The 19,741-nt window shown below is 33.7% G+C and overlaps 5 protein-coding genes across 9 annotated transcripts; 3 read left to right on the forward strand and 2 right to left on the reverse strand.

Annotated features, from left to right (window-relative positions):
- Positions 1 to 722: 722 nt before the first annotated feature.
- On the forward strand, positions 723 to 2,229 carry LOC123010772 (melanization protease 1-like). Of its 2 annotated transcripts, XM_044407878.1 has the most exons (5): positions 723 to 871; positions 935 to 1,315; positions 1,365 to 1,458; positions 1,515 to 1,708; positions 1,760 to 2,229. In XM_044407878.1, the coding sequence occupies exons 1-5, from the start codon at positions 823 to 825 to the stop codon at positions 2,164 to 2,166; spliced, it is 1,125 nt and encodes a 374-aa protein (XP_044263813.1). In that variant the 5' UTR covers positions 723 to 822; the 3' UTR covers positions 2,167 to 2,229. The 2 variants fall into 2 exon arrangements, with proteins under 2 accessions (XP_044263813.1, XP_044263812.1); XM_044407877.1 differs by having other exon boundaries at positions 1,515 to 2,229.
- A 906-nt stretch (positions 2,230 to 3,135) lies between these two features.
- Positions 3,136 to 7,851, forward strand: LOC123011852. The gene is made up of 8 exons (XM_044409502.1): positions 3,136 to 3,622; positions 3,675 to 3,768; positions 3,817 to 4,010; positions 4,068 to 4,473; positions 6,461 to 6,792; positions 6,841 to 6,946; positions 7,007 to 7,200; positions 7,251 to 7,851. Exons 1-8 carry the CDS (start codon positions 3,310 to 3,312, stop codon positions 7,676 to 7,678), a joined length of 2,067 nt encoding a protein of 688 aa, XP_044265437.1. The 5' UTR covers positions 3,136 to 3,309; the 3' UTR covers positions 7,679 to 7,851.
- On the reverse strand, positions 7,675 to 10,166 carry LOC123011207 (protein FAM161A). Of its 2 annotated transcripts, XM_044408555.1 has the most exons (7): positions 9,696 to 10,166; positions 9,332 to 9,632; positions 9,144 to 9,287; positions 8,756 to 8,992; positions 8,445 to 8,709; positions 8,029 to 8,397; positions 7,675 to 7,980 (listed from the first exon to the last, which is right to left on the reverse strand). In XM_044408555.1, the coding sequence occupies exons 1-7, from the start codon at positions 10,138 to 10,140 to the stop codon at positions 7,726 to 7,728; spliced, it is 2,016 nt and encodes a 671-aa protein (XP_044264490.1). In that variant the 5' UTR covers positions 10,141 to 10,166; the 3' UTR covers positions 7,675 to 7,725. The 2 variants fall into 2 exon arrangements, with proteins under 2 accessions (XP_044264490.1, XP_044264489.1); XM_044408554.1 differs by having other exon boundaries at positions 9,332 to 10,166.
- Positions 10,167 to 10,485: 319 nt separating this feature from the next.
- Positions 10,486 to 19,663, forward strand: LOC123011230 (ubiquinone biosynthesis monooxygenase COQ6, mitochondrial). Of its 3 annotated transcripts, none has more exons than XM_044408581.1 (10): positions 10,486 to 10,703; positions 10,760 to 10,950; positions 10,997 to 11,236; positions 15,660 to 15,767; positions 15,972 to 16,037; positions 16,088 to 16,195; positions 16,248 to 16,450; positions 18,648 to 18,763; positions 18,854 to 19,020; positions 19,513 to 19,663. In XM_044408581.1, exons 1-10 carry the CDS (start codon positions 10,541 to 10,543, stop codon positions 19,558 to 19,560), a joined length of 1,410 nt encoding a protein of 469 aa, XP_044264516.1. In that variant the 5' UTR covers positions 10,486 to 10,540; the 3' UTR covers positions 19,561 to 19,663. The 3 variants fall into 3 exon arrangements, with proteins under 3 accessions (XP_044264516.1, XP_044264517.1, XP_044264518.1); XM_044408582.1 differs by having other exon boundaries at positions 10,760 to 10,942; XM_044408583.1 differs by lacking the exon at positions 10,486 to 10,703 and having other exon boundaries at positions 10,821 to 10,946.
- On the reverse strand, positions 11,710 to 15,486 carry LOC123011229 (transient receptor potential channel pyrexia). Its single transcript, XM_044408579.1, has 3 exons — positions 14,870 to 15,486; positions 14,645 to 14,820; positions 11,710 to 14,054 (listed from the first exon to the last, which is right to left on the reverse strand). Exons 1-3 carry the CDS (start codon positions 15,074 to 15,076, stop codon positions 11,777 to 11,779), a joined length of 2,661 nt encoding a protein of 886 aa, XP_044264514.1. The 5' UTR covers positions 15,077 to 15,486; the 3' UTR covers positions 11,710 to 11,776.
- Positions 19,664 to 19,741: the final 78 nt, after the last annotated feature.

Genomic DNA, 19,741 nt, shown 5'->3' on the forward strand with positions numbered 1-19,741 from the left:
TTTATTGAAAACACTTCCAGCTAATCTACCAATTCGTCGTAATTAATATCATCCATTATTAAAGATCTCAATAAGATTTATGGACAAATTAGGCTTTGTCAAACTAACAATTAAACGGTATCCAAGCATATTGCTTTTTGCATGAATACCTTGACAAGTAAAATCCGCCTACGTTGCAAAATTTGCAATAAAATTCAAAAATTTAAATTGTTTTCTAAGTGCATTATGTAAAGTAAAATGTAATAAATAGTGGTTTACCGTATTTTTCATACCAATTATTATTGTTTTGAGCAAAAAAACATAGGTGTTCCATTTGAAAAACTAAATTTGGTAGCATTTCCTGCTACACCGGATGTGCCAAAAAAATTTGATGCATTTACTAAGTAAGCGAGGAATGAATAGTATTATTTCAAAATTTAGTTTTTGAAAAAAAAAGTAAATTTAGGTGTTATCGGCCGGGGCGACTTGGACCGAACACCCTGTATATGTATATCTTATTTTACATATTGGTGAGTAAAAGAAAAATATCTACGTATTTATTAATTACTTTTACTGATTTACTACTCGTAGTTTCCGCTTATTTATTAAAAATCATTCAGTACAAAACGTGTTAAAGTAACACACAACGCACGATATAAAAGAGAAAAAAAACCCTTCTTTCTTAACCCAAAATTTTTCCCTCCACCGACCAATGAATTTACGCATGAGTCATGGAAGAGACATACTTTAAAACTCGTTAAAATTGTCATCTCACCTTTCCTTATCACGGCATTAATAAAAGTCTGTTCGCATAGGCAGTTAGTGGTTTGTATTATTAAAATTATGTTTCGTGTTGTGTTTTTCCTTCACTTCATCTTCTTTGCAAAAGCCCGTAAGTTGATAAAAAATTATCATCGATTTTTTTAATTTTTTTTGTATTAAACACTAATCCTAGAATGGGAATATGAATCGATCAACGACGATCTATGTAAAACACCTCATCACCAAGATGGAAAATGTATTCTAATTTATTCATGCAAACCAATAATGGATTTACTAGACCAAGTACCTCAACCGTTACCACTAGAAATTTCAAATTATTTAAAATCATATCATTGCGGTTTTGATGGTAATACACCGAAAGTGTGTTGTCCGTCAAAACCTATCTATTTCAACAACGAAGACGAATCAATATTTTCTGATGTTTCTAAACACAGAAACACTAATCTGTTACCCAGAAATTGTGGACAATTTAACTCTCTAGATAAAATTGTCAACGGTAACAAGACTGATCTTTTGGAGTTTCCTTGGATGGCTCTGCTATCTTACCAAACGAGTAATAAACATAATTCTTATATTGTCTTAAATAAGTATTTTTTTTTAAGGATATGGTCCTCAGTTTAAGTGTGGCGGCACAATTATCAACTCTAGGTATATTTTAACAGCAGCACATTGTGTGACAAACCTCAACATGCCATTGTAAGTGTTCAAAAGATTCAAAACGTAAAAATGTTATTGTATCAAATCTTTTGTAGATTGGGTGTTCGAGTTGGTGAACACGACATAAGAACCGTTACCGATTGTGAAATCAATAAACACAATGAAAGATTTTGCGCACCTCCTTTTCAAGATTTGCAAATAGAGAAAATAATACCACATCCACAATTCAACAAAAAATTTTTGACCAATGATATTGCTCTTCTTCGAGTGGCTCCGATTAAACCTTTAGGTGAGAAATTAATTCTAGGACTACAAAATGTTTTAATTTTATTATTTTTAGAAAATAGTCTTCCTGTTTGTCTTCCGTTGGCAGAAAGTAGAAATTATAACTTCACAAACAGAAATGTTATTGTGACAGGATGGGGAATGACTGAAAATGGCCGAGCAAGTCCTGATTTAAAGAAAGTTTCATTGTCTGTAGTTCCTTTAGAGGAATGTAAAAGACTGTACAAAACCACGGCTGATTTGGACAAGCGTCAATTATGTGCCGGGGGAAAGAACAAAGATTCATGTGGAGGTGATAGTGGAGGACCTCTCCAAGTCTTGGGAAGAATACTTGGAGAGACACGGATAGTGCAGCAAGGCGTTGTATCATTTGGACCAAAGAAATGTGGAAGTATTTTGCCGGGGGTTTACACGAGAGTGGCTGCGTTTATGGACTGGATACTCGATAATGTGGAACCGTAAATATATCTACGAAACTATATGTTTTATAATGTGTTTTAATAAAAATAAACAAATTTTAGTTGTTAATTTAAATTTTAAACATTAGGGGCAGATTTACAGAAAGTAAATTTAAAGTTTAATTTAAAATTAAACTAATTCGAATTATCAATTATTTGCTTTATTTCACTGTTTGACTGTTGATCTGTTCTCTGTTCACTGCTCTATTATCTATTCAGCAACGAAAAATCTTGAAATTTGGTTGGATTTATTTTGAATCTATCTAAATTAAATTTGTTTTCTAAAAAAAAATTACTTAACAATTAAAAGTGTAACATTTTTAAAAGTCACAAAATAAGTTTGTTTGGAATAATTTTAATTACAGAATTACCAATAAATCTATGGGTACATAGCACCATTGAATGAGTACATGAGTAGTGCACTCATTCAACGATAGCACATTATAGACAGAATTATTATTTGAAAATATAATTTTTTTTAACAAATGTCAAACATTATACGAGCTGTTCCGGCTAAACTCCACATTAAAAATGTTGGGAGTTATAACAATTTATTTATCTAAAATTTTGTTTATAGCTACAATCGGTTAAGTCCTGCTCAATGAAAATATTTTCAAGTCCTGCTCAATGAAAATATTTTCAAGATGGTGGCACTTTGGGCTAAAGCGGAAATGGGTGTTTTTGCTATTTAGAAAGTTATGTTTTTTATTACGTATTTGGATTTTTTTGAAAATTTTTGGATTTGAACTTTCCTCTTCAAAAAATGACGATAAAATATCGATAAAATATATAAATTAAATATAAATGTCTACATATTTGTGCAACATACCTGTTTATGATCTTAATGTATTTCTGTATTTAAAACGCATTAGATGTATTCCGTCCTGAAGTATTAAGAAGTAATTACTATGTAGTTATAATTAGGCATTTAAAGATGGTCAGTGTTGAAATGCAAAGCGTTTTCATTTTGTTCTTTTTTCTCTTCGCGGTGGAAGCACGTATGTATAAAGAAATTACGTAATTTATATATTTTTATTAAAAAAAAATACTTCCAATATACACAGAAAGAAGAGGTGGCAGTGGCGATTATTGTCAAACCCCTGACAATGAACTAGGGTTATGTCGAGAGGTCCGCTTTTGTACACAAATGTTGGACATTGTAAAAAAACTCCCTTATCCTATACCACCTCATATTCGTGCAAAACTAAAAGCGTATGAGTGCAATATTACGGGCAAAAAAAAAACTATTTGTTGCCCACAAAATCCTATTGATTACAACAAACTTGTAAATACTGGTAGCTCAAGCGATGATGTTATGTTGCCTGATGTTAGCAATCACAAAAATGTTAAACTTTTACACAAAAATTGCGGTCATTTGGACTCTGTTGACAAAATAGTCAATGGTAACAAAACTGGACTTTTCGAATTTCCTTGGATGGCTCTCTTATCATATCAAACTGGTTTGTTATTATAAAACTATTTTTTGTTGTTGTTGACTTATGTCTTTTTTAGATAATGGACCTTCTTTCCTATGTGGAGGCACCATAATCAATGAAAAATATATTTTAACAGCAGCGCATTGCGTTACAAATATTAAGCATAAATTGTGAGTAAGCAAAAATATTGTCAAAATTCTTAATTTTTGTTTTGCCAGAATTGGAGTACGAGTTGGGGAACACGATATTCGTACAAATACTGACTGTGAAGAGGAAGAAGGTGAAGAAATTTGTGCTCCTCCTGTTCAGGATTTATCAATCGAGAAAGTTATTTTTCACGAACAATATAACCTCAGCACGCATGCTAATGACATTGCTCTCATTAGAGTGTCTCCAATAAATCTTACTTTAGGTAAAATTTCAATATTTCTTAATTTTGGCTTCCAATGTACTCGTATTTATTTTGTAGAGAATAGTAGACCGGTTTGTTTACCTTTGGACGAAGCCCGAGATTTCAACTTTACAAATAAAAACGTAGTAGTGACTGGGTGGGGATATACCGAAAAAGGAGTCCCCAGTCCTGATCTACGGAAAGCCGAACTTCCCATGGTACCGTTTCAAGAATGTCAAGAGGAATTTAAAAGGTCTGTCCAACTGAATAAAGGTCAGATTTGTGCTGGGGGCAAAACAAAAAGCGATTCATGTAGCGGTGACAGTGGAGGACCTCTTCATGCTTTCTCTTTCTTATACGGCCAGCCAAGATTTGTTCAGCAAGGGATAGTGTCTTTTGGTCCTATAGACTGTGGCAATGTTCCATTTCCAGGTGTTTACACCAGAGTTGCCTACTACATGGACTGGATTTTGGATAACCTTAAGCCTTGATTTATCTCACTTATTTCGAAATACAGCATTCTTATAAAAAAAATTGTTGTAATTTTTACACTAAGAAAATTGTGGGAAAGTCCTACAAACTTTTAGTATTTCCCTCGAATTATTTGCATACCAGTGTAACACACTTAAGAAAGTTCATGGCCATCTCCGAACACCGAGTTCCGCGAGGAAAACAATCAACAAAATGAAAGTTCCTTAACTGCTTTACCCATGGCACTCATGGCAGTAGGCTTTACCATAATAAAAAAGACGATACTTGAAAATATCTTTCTTGAAAATATCTTTAAAAGCCAATTCGGGTTTATGTGATTACTTCTTGGAAAAGTTTCTGCGCACGCGTGACTTAAGATTCGACAGTATGGGAAGGTAGGTAAATAAGTCTTGTTTGTGTTGTTTGTTGTGATAATCGTTTAAATGGCTCTTGAATGGTTTAAACAATTTGTAGTTTTTTTTCTTTGTTTTGCCTGTGAGTATTTATTTAGTACATACCTAATTCATATTTAATGGCATGAATGTGAATAGAAAATTTAAGACGAGATCAAATAAACAAAAAACATGTTTGGATCAAGTTTTCACAGAAATATAATTTAAATAGGAATATAATTATACTATAAATTCGATTTTCAATTTTAAATAAAATCGAGTAGTTGTAATTGACCTTCAGTTACATCACACTCTCGACGATCTCACTCCTATAATGATAAAATTTGTGATTTATTGCTTGATAATGGGTGTTGAGGTTTGGAAAAACACAGCTGTATTCCTGTATTAGTATCCTGTATTTATTTGTAAAAAATAAAATTTGTATAGAGGAATGCGGGCCAAAACATTGCGGTGTTTAACCGCTAGATAAGCAGGTTTGTAACCCAAGTACGTACACATCATATAAATTTAAAGTAAAGTAAATCTAGAAGTATTTGGAAACAGAAACAGAGTTTTTCCTTGACTGTGCCATGCCTCCCATGTTCAGCCAACGAAAATTCTTCGGCTGAGGAAGATACAATAAAGGTATCGAAACGTCGTGACGAATTTAATGGTTTTATTCATCTTTTGTCCTGTATACCATCTTCGACGAAATTTAGCAGAAACAGAGTTAATCACTTTATGAGTGTCATCACCTTCTGGTAAACCCCAAATGGCCTGCTACCTGCTCCTCATGAAAGTATACTAAACAATACTCTTCTCAATACAATGAAGTGCAAAATTTTGACCTGTAGTGTTGAGTTTCTACATATGTATTTAATAGTATATTAAGTATCAAAAATGGTAAGGACATATTTCGAAAACGGTTAAACATAGATCTAGGGAAGAGGGGAAGACCAATAAAAACTCTCAAAAGCATTTGAATAGTTTAAAGACGACAAAAAATTGTAGCTTTCTACTATTCTACTTAAAATAACGAAGTTGATACGCACTTCCATTGTAACCGGAAGTGCCGCCATCTTGAAAATATTTTTATTAACCAGAATCTAACTGATTATGGCTAATGTGAAGTTTAGCCGGAACACCTTTATAAAAAATTATGTTGTAACTTTAATTTCTGAAATAGTATGTTGAGCATCAAGAACGGTAAGGACATTTTACCGATCGAAGACAATTGTTTGGAGGAGGAGCGAAGCGACGTCTGAGACAATAAACAAAATACTTACCAACGAGTTTGGGATAGCAGAGAGTCTAATCGGGCAAAAATATTAATTTTTTTATTCTTTAGAGTCGCATTTTATTGAATTTGGTGTATTAAAAGAATTGTGCAACAAAATCGTAGTTAAATTATTTAATTTTCTTTCATAGCATTTTTGGGTTGTTTAAAAAGGTTTTGATTTTAATAAAAAAAAAAGTTGAATTTTGGTAAAGAAAGTACCAGAATCAGATTACTTTAATTAAAGAACGAAATAACATCTACACAATTTCACATTGTACTTAGTAAATGATTTTTTGTGCTACTTGTCTACAATAATGTGCAATCTCCACATACAAAAAAATTGAAAAGTGTCTTTCAGTTTCTGAATCCTTACAACAGAAAAACAGAGTGCAAGTAAAATGCCCCGAAAAGCACGTCTGTGTCCCTCTTTCACACTGCAAAGTTCGAGATGCCGATACTTTCATCTACCCTTGCCACAGCGGTCTCAACATGATATGTTGCCCTCTTGGTTCACACGACGTTAACAGTACTGCTTTGAAAAATAGAAAAACATCTTTGTTTCCGGTAACTTGTGGTCTTGTCATGATCTCAGATAAGGTCAGTGGTGGCAAAATTGCGGATTTGGGTCAATTTCCTTGGATGGCTTTGCTAGGCTATCGACGTAAGACTTACTAAAATCTTATATTTTTTTTTAAATTTGTTTTTGTAGAAAAGGGACTCAACTATACCCAATTTTTGTGCGCCGGCAGCATTATAACAGATCGTTATGTTTTGACCGCTGCCCATTGCATAAATCTAGATCGAAGATTAGAATTGTAGGTAATAAAGAAAGAATTTAAAAAGCAAAACAACCAAAAATTATCTGGTAATTGTAGAGTGTTGGTTCGATTAGGTGAACACGATCTCTTGGCCCAAAAAGATTGTTTCACGGTTAACAATTACACGACTTGTGCTCCATCTCATGTAGATTTCACCATCCAAGAAGTAGCAGTTCACAAACAATACAACACAGAAAATATTCAAAACGATATTGCTTTGATTAAAGTGAGAGGCCAAATCAGGTTTACAGGTTTGTACGACTGCGCTCGCATATTGTATTCAATAATCCCAAAATTTCAGAATACGTTAAACCGATTTGCTTACCCTTTGAAAAACACCTTGAACTTAAAGATTTAGTCACACAAAAACTCACTATAAGTGGTTGGGGCAAGACCAATGCCGCCAATTTGGGCGGCTCTACAACGCTACAGTACACTTCTGTGTCAGTTTGGAATCACACAGCGTGCATGAACAGTGTCCCTCCGGAAGTACAACCGATTCAAGACACCCAAATTTGCGCAAACGGACCAGCAAAAGAAGATGCGTGCAAGGGGGACAGTGGAGGACCTCTAGTAAACGCAACTACTGACACAGGAGGAGATTTACGCTATTTTCAGCTTGGCATCGTCTCTTTTGCTTCAAGTCTAACTTGTGGGGACCCAAACCTACCAACTGTGTATACAAGAGTGGACAAGTACTTGCAGTGGATAGAAGAAAACGTTTCTTAAATTAAGACTGAGTTATATTTGTTTCGTGTTGGGATTAATAAATTAATTTAATTTGAATGGTTGTCTTCGCTGCTGATGCTGTCACACTTTTCTTTTTCTTCCTGAATGCTTTCTTTTGAATTCAATGAATCTAAATCTTGTTTTAAGTCGTCGTCGAGTAAATCCTGGATTGCCGCATCTTTGACTTCTGCCAAAGTTCGCATATCGGACAAATCGCTGATGCTTCGTTTGGATTTTTTTCTAGATTTGTATTCAGTGTATAGTTTATCTAATAATTCATCTTTGGTTCTAGGATATTTAACCTAAAAAAGTTTATAAAGTTAACAATAAAAAATGAGAAACTGACATACTTGAGATTGACGCTCGAACAGTGTTGGTTGCTGATTAACCCTCCCCAACATCAACTGCATTCTCAACTTGTGTTCTTCACTTCGTAATTTTTCTTCATCTCGACGCAACTGTAATCTCATTGCGAGGTCTTCCTCATGACTGTAAGCTAGAGTTTGCCAAACTGGTTTTTTCCGCATCAGTTTTTCCCTCCAACGAGCTTCTTCTTTGAGTTTTGCTTCTTCAAGTTTTCGACACATGTCCATTTCAAGACGTTTGCGAGCTGACTGTATTCTCAAAACAGCGGCCAAATTCGAACGGTTAATGGAAGATAACGATGAAGGAGTGCGACTATCGCAACTACTAGCAGAGAAATTTCTGCAACCTTTGTTCTAGAATTTTAACATATAGAATATAAAATTTTCAAATAATACTCAACTTGTTTTTTGCTATTTCTTTTAAATTTTAGTTTTGGGCTAATATCCAAAAACTCATTTTTCAACTCTTCCAACTCTTTTTCGAAATCGGAACCGCACTTGTAACCTTTGTTCTTTTTTGGTTTTGTTGGTTTAATTTCTGCAACGTCTCGGTATGAGCGTGGACAAACATCGTACTTGTGACTAGTTCTTTCCCTTTTGGCCATCGAAGGCGGTAAGGAAGCAGCACGAAGCATCTCTTCAGCTCGAATTTTTTTCTGTAAAGCTCTAAAAACATCAAATTAAAAACACATTTTGTGAAAATGACACGGACCTGTAAAACTCATCCTCGTGCATCTTTTTGTAAATGTAATTACTGAAGAGATTTTTTGGGATCGGTTTTGCTTTAAACTTCTTGACTTTGATGGGAGGATCATCAAGAAAAAGGCTTGGAGATGACTTGGAGAGACCTTTTGTTAGATTTTGAATTTCTTCGTCTCTGCGTGTAAAAGAAAATGGCCGCATTTGAGCTTGTAAAAGGGCTTTACTGCGTTCTCTAACAATTTTGTTTCTAGAAATGACATACATACATATGGTTATTGGCAGATGCATAAATTAGGTTAATTTTGCATCGAAATCTTGCTGCGCTTTACTGAAATAAGTTTTTTTTTTAATAATTTGGGCCATAAAGCGCATTAAGAACTCGATAATTAGACACTCACTTTCTCTCTTGATCAGCCATAATTTTATCAAAAAGTGGTATCTGTGATTCAATTGGTACAGGATGGGCTTTGAACAATTCTGGTTTTTCTTCTTTGGGTTTTGTTTTAGTCATCAGTTCTTCAACGATTTTATTCTCTTCATCTCTGCAAATTACAATGAATTTTTTTCTAATCTATCTGATGTTTACCTGACGGTCATTTCAAAGGGTTTAGGAATGGTAATCCCATCATCTTTCCAGCCTACATTTGACTTGGCTCTAGCGGGACTATTAGGGGCACTTTTTGACTGTTTAGGAGATCGATTTTCCAAGTCTAATTTATAATCATCAATACTAAAGTTGTCCCAGTCGTCTTGACCTTTTGAACTAACCGAAGGAAGACGCGATTTGGGTCTTTTGTAAAGTTCAATTGGGGTATCTCCTGGTGATAACTTATCACTGGGAGTTTCAATTCGAACCGATCTTCTTGAAGGTGGCTTTAGCGATAAATCTTTATCGGAAAAAATGACAGACTCCAGGTCTTCGGCAGATTTAGAATATTTGGGACTCTTACTAAGAATTGGCGTCACACAAAAAGGTTTCGTTTTCTTTTTTTTATCATCAAATTTCTTTTTTGCGTAATTTTTGTATTCTTCCAACCATTCCGGATTTTCATCAACAACATTATTTTCACTTTGCACATAATCAGTGTACGTTTTTTGTTTTTCTTTTAACAATTCAATTTTTTTGTAAAATTCTTTACTTGATAAATGATTCAATTCATCATACTCTGGGATACTATCGAAGAATTCGATAAAAGATTTAACGGGATCTTTATCTCTTGAAGATCTGGCTTTCATGCTGATTTCATTGGACGATTCTAAATTCAACTTTGTAGCTTCGTTTTGTAATTGGTTCAAATACTTTTGCTCGTACACAGGCAAAGGACGATGGCTTTTGGGGTTTCTGGGCAATTTTAAACAAGAATTGTTAAACACAGAACTGCTATGGTCGGACATTGCACTTTGAATTTTATTTAAATTGGGTAAATACGGGTATTTATTCCTATGGTAACACAGTATTGATTATACTTCTTTGTATAGAGGTTTCTATTTAAAATTCAACAAACAATCAATAACCTTCTTTTGAGAATCACTTTTTACAATTATTTGAACAAAAAATTGAAAACAAAAAATAATTAAAACATGTAACATATATTTATTTATCACAAAACAAAATATAAAATATTTATTGAGATAAGTAGGTGATTGGGTGGTTGCAGTTCAAATTTAAAATTTTATTTCTTGATATTGGCAAGTGGCGCCATTATAAAATTAACTAGTAACTTTTGGTTTTCCCCAATGTCAAACGATTGTCACTTTTAATTATAAATATCACTGAAATAGATGTTTAAAAAATATGAAAACAATGTTGATTAAACAATTTCACCGCAAATTTGTCTACGAAAGCATTATTCTTGTAGCAAGACGCTTTCAAAGTACTCATGAGGTTTCATCTAAACATTACGATGTTATTGTGGCCGGTGGTGGCATGGTCGGGACAACTTTGGCTTGTACTCTAGGTATTTCAAAGTATTGTTGCAAAAATTACATATTCATTTACATATTTTTTTTACAGGTAAAAATCCTAAATTGTCACAGAAAAAGATTTTACTGTTAGAAGGAAGTAAACAATCATCTTGGAAGTTGCCTGATGCTTACAGTAACAGAGTTTCAGCTTTGAATGCTGTTACTTTTGAACTATTAAATGACATTGATGCTTGGAAACACATTGCCGGTGCTAGATTTGGGCCGGTTAAACGTATGCAGGTACATGAGAAAACAATTTCTATAATTATTACATGACGGTTTTTAGGTTTGGGATGCCATGTCTGATGCTGCTATTAGTTTTGATCATGATAATTTAGAAAAACCCGTGGCGTATATTGTTGAAAACGATGTTCTTTTGAATGCAGTGAGACAGGAAATGGAAAATGTAAAGACGGTTGAAGTGCTTTATGAATCAAAAATTCAAAAATGTAGTCATTCTGATGCAGAGGAAGATTTGGTGACAATATGTATGGAAAATGGGGCCAAATACACTTGTGAGCTGCTGGTAAGTTTTTACGTACTAAAGAATTTTTGTGAGTAAATAAATTATAAGCTATATGCTTCAAGAAGTCTCAGGCTAAATAAATTTAAATAAAAGCACAAAACTTTTTCGCAAGAATGGGTTTAGTATTTTATTTTTTAATATACTTTCAGTATTGTATGGCATTTATATTAGAAAACTAATTAATACAATTTTATTCATCCTTGTTTAACTTTTCAAATTAAAAAAAAAACTTTTGAATGCTAACAGCATTTGTGTCTTCGTCTTTTTTATAATTATGTATATTAAAGATTTTTTTTATTGTAACAAAATGTTTTTATCAGAAAAAAAAATAGTAATAAACATCTTCATTCATATTCCCTTAAATGCTATATGAAATTGTGACAGAAACTGTGTGTTTAAAAACAACCCTCTAAAAACTTGGTTTACAGAATTTTTCTTAATAATTGAAAAACGTGAAAACACTGGGGTAGGTATAACATTATTTTATTTAGTTAGAAAATAGTTTACATTCACATAAAAAATGAGTTATTACAACACAAATTAACTCTTTGTATTTTTAATCATCTGATTTGTTATACACTCCATTTTTTCCTTGAACGTTTGAGTAAATTCGGCAAACTCTTTTTGTATTCCTTCCAATTCACTCTTCAAAGCCGCTTGTTTATCACCACCTCCATATGAATCAGAAATCGAATTCATCCTCGATACTGGCGGCGAAATAAAATCGGACTTAATTTTATTACTTCTTCGTTTTTTTCTTGGCTTTTCTTTTCTCTCTGCCACCAAATGATAAATATTTTTTATCAAATCTTTAGTTATACGTTCTTCTCTCGGATCGTTCGGTTTGATGTAAAGCGCCCAGTGATATTGTGATTTTAAAAGAAGAGCTTGTTTATGAAAAAAATGCATTAGTTTGTGAGGAATACATGTCAACAAGCGGGAGAAGAGCATCGACTCGAGATGAGCCACGAGCTCGGCTTGTCTGACCAGTCTATCAAGACCTGCACTTTGTTGCAAACCCTGGATGTCACTGACTGCCAAACCGACTAATAAATTGGCTAAAATGATTGTAACCAAGATTACATAAGCAAGAAACATGAATTGAGAGGTATAGTCGTACTGAATGGGGGCATCCTCGTCGTAAAATATGTCTTCATATTCCAATTCTCCCGACATCATTACTAGAACTTTAATAATTATCCATTTCAAAGTTTTGAAGGATTTATACTTGGCAAAAAGGACGCCAAAACTGAAGGCGAAAGCTAGGAGAAGGCAGAAATAAGCAATCACAAATTTGATGAAATTTACAGCGACTGTGGTGAACATTTGTATGTAGAGTCCAAAAATTGGGAATCGTCCAACTATCATCATGAGTTCGACCCAAGCTAGAAAAATCCCTCCTGCAGCCACGTGGTGTTGCCACCGTGCTACTTGGTATCTGATATCCATATTCTCATTTGAAGTGGGTTGGACGCAACAAAAAACACTGATAATGATAAGCCACTGTAACCAGTTTTCCCATTGTTGGATGTAAGTGCGCCAAGAGTGACAAATTTGAAAAAGTTCCTTTCCCAGAAACATAAAATTGAATACGAGGAGAATGTAACCAATGATGTTGTAATACTGTGGTACTCGACACGAACGATGTAGAAGACCACGTAGTGAAGGACAGTCTTGTATGTACACTCCTATGGTGTATATAGAGAACAGCAAGACGAAAAGACTGTGATAGAAGAGACTAAAAAGGAAGAATTTTCTGATTCGGCGCCACTTGAGAAAAAGGAAAGTTTCGCAAAGTGGATGCTTGAGAACTTCTCTGTGTCCGACTTCGATAAAGTTGAGTAAAAGTTCGGTTTCTTGGTGTCCCATAGTTGGTACCAAAATTCTGAAATCAAGTTTGAGTTCACAGTCGACGTCTCCAATTTCATGATCGTTGATTTTGATCGCTGAATCAAATTTTGAAAGGTATCTCGGAATAACATCGGGTGTTTTTCTTGTAATGAAACTTAAAACGGAGACTCCTCCGTTCGTTCTTACTGTCACATCGCCCCCATGATTTAGTAACATCATAACACAATTAGAGAATTCATTAAGGGCTGCAAGATGTAGAGGAGTGTACCCGAAGGAATCCTGTCGATTGACATCAGCTCCTGCTTTGAGTAAAAGTCTGACACATTCACACGACCGTGAAACCTTGACGATAGCCCCATGCAGGGGAGTCCTGCCATCAATATCCCTCGCGTTGGGGTTCGACCCTCTTGCTAGGAGCAATTCCAGTGTTTCCGAGCATTGAGACAAGGCCGCCAAATGGAGAGGAGTTTGTTTCTTGTGATTCTCGCTGGTGAGTTGGGCACCAGCATCAATGAGGAGCCGGGCGCATTCAGCATCGCTGTCCTCCGCGGCCAAGTGAAGAGGAGTGAGTTTGTCGGTGCCGCATTGGACGTTGACGGCAGCGCCATGGTCGAGGAGTAGTTTAACGATTTCAGGGGCGCCAAGAGTTGCGGCGACGTGGAGAGGAGTTTCACTGTATACTTGGGAAGTATTAGGGATGGCTTTGTTATCAAGAAGTTCCTTAACGCAGTCGATCGCTAGGCTCTGGACGGCATAATGAAGAGGACTTTTGTTGTCGAGGCCAGCGTTGACATCGGCACCGTGGCGAATAAGGAATCTGACGGCGGATAAGTGGCCTTTGCTTGCGGCACAGTGCAGAGGGGTTGCGCGGTTGAGGGCGTCGCGGGCGCTGATTTCGGCGCCGTGTTGGAGAAGGAGTTTGATGCAGTCGATATTGCCGGTGCAAGCAGCTAGATGGAGCGCTGATCTGCGAATGTCATGCAAAACTAAATAAACTGTTTGTTAAGAACAATTGTAAATTTATTTAAAAAAAGTGATTATATATTTTTAATAGATCTTAAACGGTGCAACTTGGTATAAATTAAGTTCTTTTCGGAAGCGAAGCCTCCAATATTTATGGCAAAACATTTGCGAATCAGATAGTGTGAGATTCAGAAGGGGACGAGTGGTAAAGTCGCGAGCCTCTTATCAATTTCGATAAAATCTGGTAGTGTAAGTTCTACTCGGAGGCGAAGCCCCCAATAATTTTAACAAAACATTTGCGAATCAGATAGTGTGAGGTTTAAAATAGGGCGACAAGCACCTTATAATTTTTACACAACGTTTTCGAAACCGACAGGATTTGGTATCATTATCTATCGAAAAACATAAATTAATTTTTTTAGACCATGTTTTGTTTCATTTCGTATCAGAAACAAGGAAATAACAATTACATACATCACTAAGCTTTTTTGACTTTGACAAAGTATCGCCGAGTGTTCGGTTAATTAAGCTTATTTTGTCTAAACTGCGAATCAAATTAAAATTATTACAATGTAAAGAAAAACTTAAGCTAACCGTCCCTCTCCATCTACAGCGTGTAAAGAAACTCCCTTCTCCAAAAGCTCCTGAAGTATTTTCTCTTTCTGCAACCACGTAGCTATAAGTAGCAGACTCTTTGGATTTTTCGTAAAAATCGTTTCCGTATTGTCTTGTTCAATCATCTCAATTATGTCCTCACTATCAGACAACATCTACAATGAAATTATTGCCAAAATATCATTCTGAAAATCAAATACTTGCTTGTAATCTAGCCCAAATATAGTCATCATCCCATATTTCTAGCACCGATTTTCCTCTACTCCTTTGTTCACCATCGTATTCCGACCCCGTCTCATCTTCACTGGAAATACTGCCCATCTCGTCTGTCATATCCAGAGAGACGTCACCGTTCCATCGGACTGTCAATTCTTCAATGGGTTTTCCGGACCTTTCAAGTCGCAACGACATCGTAAAATCGCGATTTATTGCTAAGCTTGTAAATCAAAATTTAGAGAAATATATTTTATTTCTTGGACTTGTTCCCACTAATTTCACACACTGTTAAGTCGATTATTTTCGAGTAAAAAACGTTGATGCTGTGCCGGGAGTTTTCACCAAACCAGAATTAGATTGTAAAATAAACGAATGGAGGCAGATTTAATTTATCCGCTTCAAAATTCCACATACATACTAATATTTATATAATTTGACTAATTATGTCGACACTTTGTAGGCAGTTTGTTGGGAAAATAAACATGTTTTTGAAAAGTTAACAAAATGAAATAATTTTTGCATTAATTCAATAGGTCGAGTTTTAGTGAAAATTATTACTAGGTTTTTTTCGAAATAATGTTAGCCCAACCGCTTCCACCACGAGACTAACGGATGGGCCCCTCGGTTTGTTAGTAGTAGGGAAGATTCTATTTTTAATTCTCATTGAATCAGTTTGGATTTGAATTCTAAACTTTATCAATATTTTGTTCAACTTTGTTGCCAAACCGATTATTTGCTTTGTAATAACAAAATTTGTAGTCATTTCTCAAATTTTCAGCTGGGCTGTGACGGTGCCAACTCCCTTGTGAGAACATCAATGGGCTTTCACCACATTTCTAGTAATTACAACCATATGGGAATTGTTGCAAGTTTAAAATTACCACAGGTTTGTAGTTATTTTTAAAATTATGGACAACAGTTGCACTTGGTTTTTATTTTCTAAGTAATTTTACGGAGAAATTAATATAATTTTAGAATATGAATTCGACCCATATTCAAACGAGAAAAGAGATCAAAGATTTTGCTGTTGATCCAAAACAGTAATAAATGCTTTTTTAGCCTTGTCCAATTGCTTCAATATTTTTATTAGGATTTCGACAACGTCGTGGCTTGGCAGAGACATCTACCTAAAAGCGGATTTTTGGCACTGCTTCCGGTGAGGTGATAAGAAATAATACTTCGTAAAAATTTCTTATTTTTTTATAGTTAACTGAAGGTTTATCATCTATGGTTTGGTCAACAAATGAAGAAAATGCCAAAAATCTTATTAAACTACCCGAAAATGAATTTGTAGATGCCATCAATGAGGCTCTAGTAAGTGAATTTATTCATTAACTATCGTGTATTTTTTTTTTTTTAATTCAAGTGGAAAGTTTACCCTAAAAGTAGATTGGTTAATCAAACCATGCAAGCTTTTGATAATTTGGTTCGATTTTTCGATTTGCCGTCAACTTCAGTGACTCAGTTGCCCCCAAAAATTCTGGGTTGTGATATAAATAGTAGGGCGATGTTTCCTCTTGGTCTAGGGCATGCGACGAATTATGTTGGAAAAGGAGTGGCTTTAGTCGGGTAAGTAAAATAGAAATGATCATCGGTCCGAAATAGATCGATTGTTTGGTTCTATTTCCAAAATTATTTACTGTGTATTTGTAATAAATCAATTTGTCGTGATATGCATGATTTTTCGCGAAAATTGGTTTAGTAAATTACTAACTAGGCGTTAAATCTTGCTACTATAAACATTCTTAAATTAAATTTTTGTTTAAGAATTTGATTAATATTTGCGTTTAGTTTGTGATTGAAGGATTGTTTGGTTAAGAGAAAAAAAAAGTATTTTATTGTTACAGAAAGTAACTGTATTAAAAAATGTTCTTTATCGTGGTTTACCGATATAACATTAACTAAATGTTTAATCTCAATAAAATTTCTTTGTTAATTATATCACTAATTTTCAAGTAGAAATCACTGTGAGTGCGCAAACGCTTTGTCAAAAAATATTTTTAAGTTTAAAGTTTTGAAGTTGAAGTATTTTAAAGTTGCAAAAAACTATCGGATTAGCCATAACTCCATTCTTTTTTAAAGTAATGACAACACTTCTTAGAACAAAGATGAAGAGTTTCTTGTAATCTATTGTTTGGCATGGATGCTCAATCAATGCTACTTTCTGTTTCACTGTCACTGGAAGTGACATCAATTTCAGTTTTTTAAATGGAACATCCTGTATATTTTATTATTTTTGGATTTGTCATTAAATTATCTTTTAAGATTTATCATGAACTTTTGATTTTAGATAATTCGTAAATTAAATAAAGTAGGCTGTGGAAAGAATGGAACATTTTTATTCATTTTATGTAAGACAAGCACACGATTGAGAACAAAAAACTGTTCAACTTTGATCAAAGAAATATTATGTCTTGGGGCGTTTTTTATAATCCAGCCAGGATGCGCCAGAACTTGCACCCCAGAAAAACATAAAATTTCAAGTAAGGTAAGATACCAGGAACATGAACAACATGTTTAAAAAATTCTATCTGTCAAAAAATTTTGACATTTATTTTTTGACATTTGACATTTTTTTATATCTATTTAATGATACTGATGATCTTGTATAAGTTTTTTTACATTTATTTAGTAAAGAGACAAAAATTTTCACAATAAATGTCACAAATAACATTAAACGGAATTACAGTTTAGGATAAGCTTCCTTGTTTCTTCTTTTAATAGCCTATAGCAAAAAAAACTTGGAAAATTATTTTTCCAACAGAAATAAATAGAGTCAAAGTGCAAACTTTAAACCCTCATAACTTCGAAATTTTTATAGATAAATTATAGATAATTTTTTTTTAACATTTTTTCCATGGAATTTTTCTCTGGGGCGCGAGTTCTGGTGCACCTGTATGTGTTACCAAAAGATGACTATCTTTTTGTTGTTTTTGATGTTTTTTTAGCTTAAAAGTGAAGTAATTAAAAGACCGTTCGTAAAAGAATAATTTAATCGTATACATGTATACTATGAAGTATGAACTATTAATTTAGAAATATTGTAATAACGAGGAATCAGTTACTGTTTAAATCTATAAATTATCAATAAAAACTGATAAACAAAAAGCATTTAAAATTTTATGTACTTAGATGAATGGTTTATGAAACTTCTCATAAAGTTATTATTTAACTTAATTGCAATTTCGAGTTCATGTGAGAGAAAATGTTGAATGTAATGATTTGTTGCAACTACATCAGTTTCTTTTTGTGGTGGATTAGGTATACCTATTCAAAATATTTTTGGGAAATGATAGTGCTATATTTCCTAGATACGTAATTTGTCCAGACAATTATTTCGTAAAACAAAAGCTTTAAACAATTGATTGACCTAAAAACAGAACTACTTCTTTAACATATTTATTTACTATAAAATAGGTATCGCCGTAATAACAGTAAATAAAATGTTAAATTATTAATGAGACGTTTATTTAAAGGATTTTTATTTCGACATAAAAACTATGTAGCAAATTTATGAGCACCTAAACTACCTCTGTTTTTATGTAGCAAATCGATTATACATTTCTCGATTAAACTGTTTTTACTCTTAATTTTATATTTATTTTCATAAGTATGTCCTTTTTTCAAACTTATACATATTGTAAGCACTCGCTTCTAACAAAATCTGTATTCACACACAATCAAAATCGCTTACAATATAGAATAAGAAGTACTTGAATTTCAATTTAACTTTTTCTAAATAAATTAAACAAAAAATTTTTTTCAGCGATGCAGCTCATAGGATACACCCCCTAGCAGGTCAAGGAGTAAATTTGGGTTTCGGTGATATCATTTGTTTGAACAGAATTTTGGGCGAAGCCGTTTACTCAGGTAGCAAAATGGGTAAGTCGGTATAAAACACGTTTATAAATACAATATTTTAATTGTGAAAGAGAAAAATGAAAATTGAATTTTTTATTGAATAATTCTCAGGTAGCTTATTGTATCTCAAAGAATACGAAACGGAACGGCAGAAATACAACGTTCCCATGATGCTTGTTGTTCATGGACTTTTCCATTTGTACAGTACAGAATTCACCCCTCTTGTCCTTCTGAGAAGTTTGGGACTACAAGCGACCCATGCATTATCTCCCCTCAAGGTGAGAAGAGAAACGAAAGTTCAAGTATTTGCCCATGTTTAAAGTTAGCAAGGATCATTGGCGGCACTATATGCATTTTAATATACATAGGAGCAGATGTTATTCAGATGTTATTTTTAAATTAAAAAAAATGTCTGTTGAGTAAACATTTTAATAAAAAAACCTAAGCTTTGGCGGCTAGATTCAAATTGAAATCTAGGTCTTTTTATTGTTAAAATATAAAATTAATATAAATAAATTCCAGAAATATCTATCATCAAAATACATTTGTTATCACTTTACATTATCACAATAATAAACAATGTTTCGAAACAGACTTATTAGAAGTGAGTGAAGTGACGGATTTCCACGCCGCCACTGGTAAACAATTCATAAAAACCGTTAGTTAGGGCGACCAAGAAAGTGTGACGCTGAATTTTTATTGTTCTATAGAAACATATTATGCGCAATATGATTCCCGATGTTTTAACGTTTTTTTTTTACTTTTTTCAGAAACTTCTGCTATCAAGAGCATCTGGTCTTCGCTATTGGGAGACGTGATTTTTCAAATAAACATGAACTCTTTCTTGTTTGTTTTTGTATATTTTTTACAAAATTGTAAACTGTTTGTGAAATGAATAAATAAATTTAAAAAATATAAACATGATATTGTTTTTATTTATAAGCAACAGATTAAAATAACCTAATTAATTATCCCTGCTTCATTTTGTTAGTTATTATT

This window comes from Tribolium madens, unplaced genomic scaffold (genome assembly GCF_015345945.1).
Source record: "Tribolium madens isolate multiple individuals breed KSU strain unplaced genomic scaffold, Tmad_KSU_1.1 Scaffold_91;HRSCAF=231;Tcas5.2_LG7, whole genome shotgun sequence".
Classification (NCBI taxonomy): domain Eukaryota; kingdom Metazoa; phylum Arthropoda; class Insecta; order Coleoptera; family Tenebrionidae; genus Tribolium; species Tribolium madens.

Bases quoted from the DNA above. Each gene is read 5' to 3' on its own strand.
- LOC123011207 (XM_044408554.1), bottom strand. From the start codon at position 10,140: ATGTCCGACCATAGCAGTTCTGTGTTTAACAATTCTTGTTTAAAATTG. The intron at 8,398-8,444 runs GTTGAGTATTAT...TTAAAATTCTAG, and splicing joins AAAGAAATAGCAAAAAACAA to AACAAAGGTTGCAGAAATTT. The intron at 7,981-8,028 runs GTATGTCAGTTT...AAACTTTTTTAG, and splicing joins TGTTCGAGCGTCAATCTCAA to GTTAAATATCCTAGAACCAA.
- LOC123011852 (XM_044409502.1), top strand. From the start codon at position 3,310: ATGTTGGACATTGTAAAAAAACTCCCTTATCCTATACCACCTCATATT. The intron at 3,769-3,816 runs GTGAGTAAGCAA...TTGTTTTGCCAG, and splicing joins ACAAATATTAAGCATAAATT to AATTGGAGTACGAGTTGGGG. The intron at 6,947-7,006 runs GTAGGTAATAAA...TGGTAATTGTAG, and splicing joins CTAGATCGAAGATTAGAATT to AGTGTTGGTTCGATTAGGTG.
- LOC123011229 (XM_044408579.1), bottom strand. From the start codon at position 15,076: ATGTCGTTGCGACTTGAAAGGTCCGGAAAACCCATTGAAGAATTGACA. The intron at 14,821-14,869 runs GCAAGTATTTGA...ATTTCATTGTAG, and splicing joins ATATTTGGGCTAGATTACAA to ATGTTGTCTGATAGTGAGGA. The intron at 14,055-14,644 runs GTTAGCTTAAGT...TGACATTCGCAG, and splicing joins GCTGTAGATGGAGAGGGACG to ATCAGCGCTCCATCTAGCTG.
- LOC123010772 (XM_044407877.1), top strand. From the start codon at position 823: ATGTTTCGTGTTGTGTTTTTCCTTCACTTCATCTTCTTTGCAAAAGCC. The intron at 1,316-1,364 runs GTAATAAACATA...TTTTTTTTTAAG, and splicing joins TCTGCTATCTTACCAAACGA to GATATGGTCCTCAGTTTAAG. The intron at 1,459-1,514 runs GTAAGTGTTCAA...AATCTTTTGTAG, and splicing joins ACAAACCTCAACATGCCATT to ATTGGGTGTTCGAGTTGGTG.
- LOC123011230 (XM_044408581.1), top strand. From the start codon at position 10,541: ATGAAAACAATGTTGATTAAACAATTTCACCGCAAATTTGTCTACGAA. The intron at 10,951-10,996 runs GTACATGAGAAA...GACGGTTTTTAG, and splicing joins GGCCGGTTAAACGTATGCAG to GTTTGGGATGCCATGTCTGA. The intron at 18,764-18,853 runs GTAAGTCGGTAT...AATAATTCTCAG, and splicing joins TTACTCAGGTAGCAAAATGG to GTAGCTTATTGTATCTCAAA.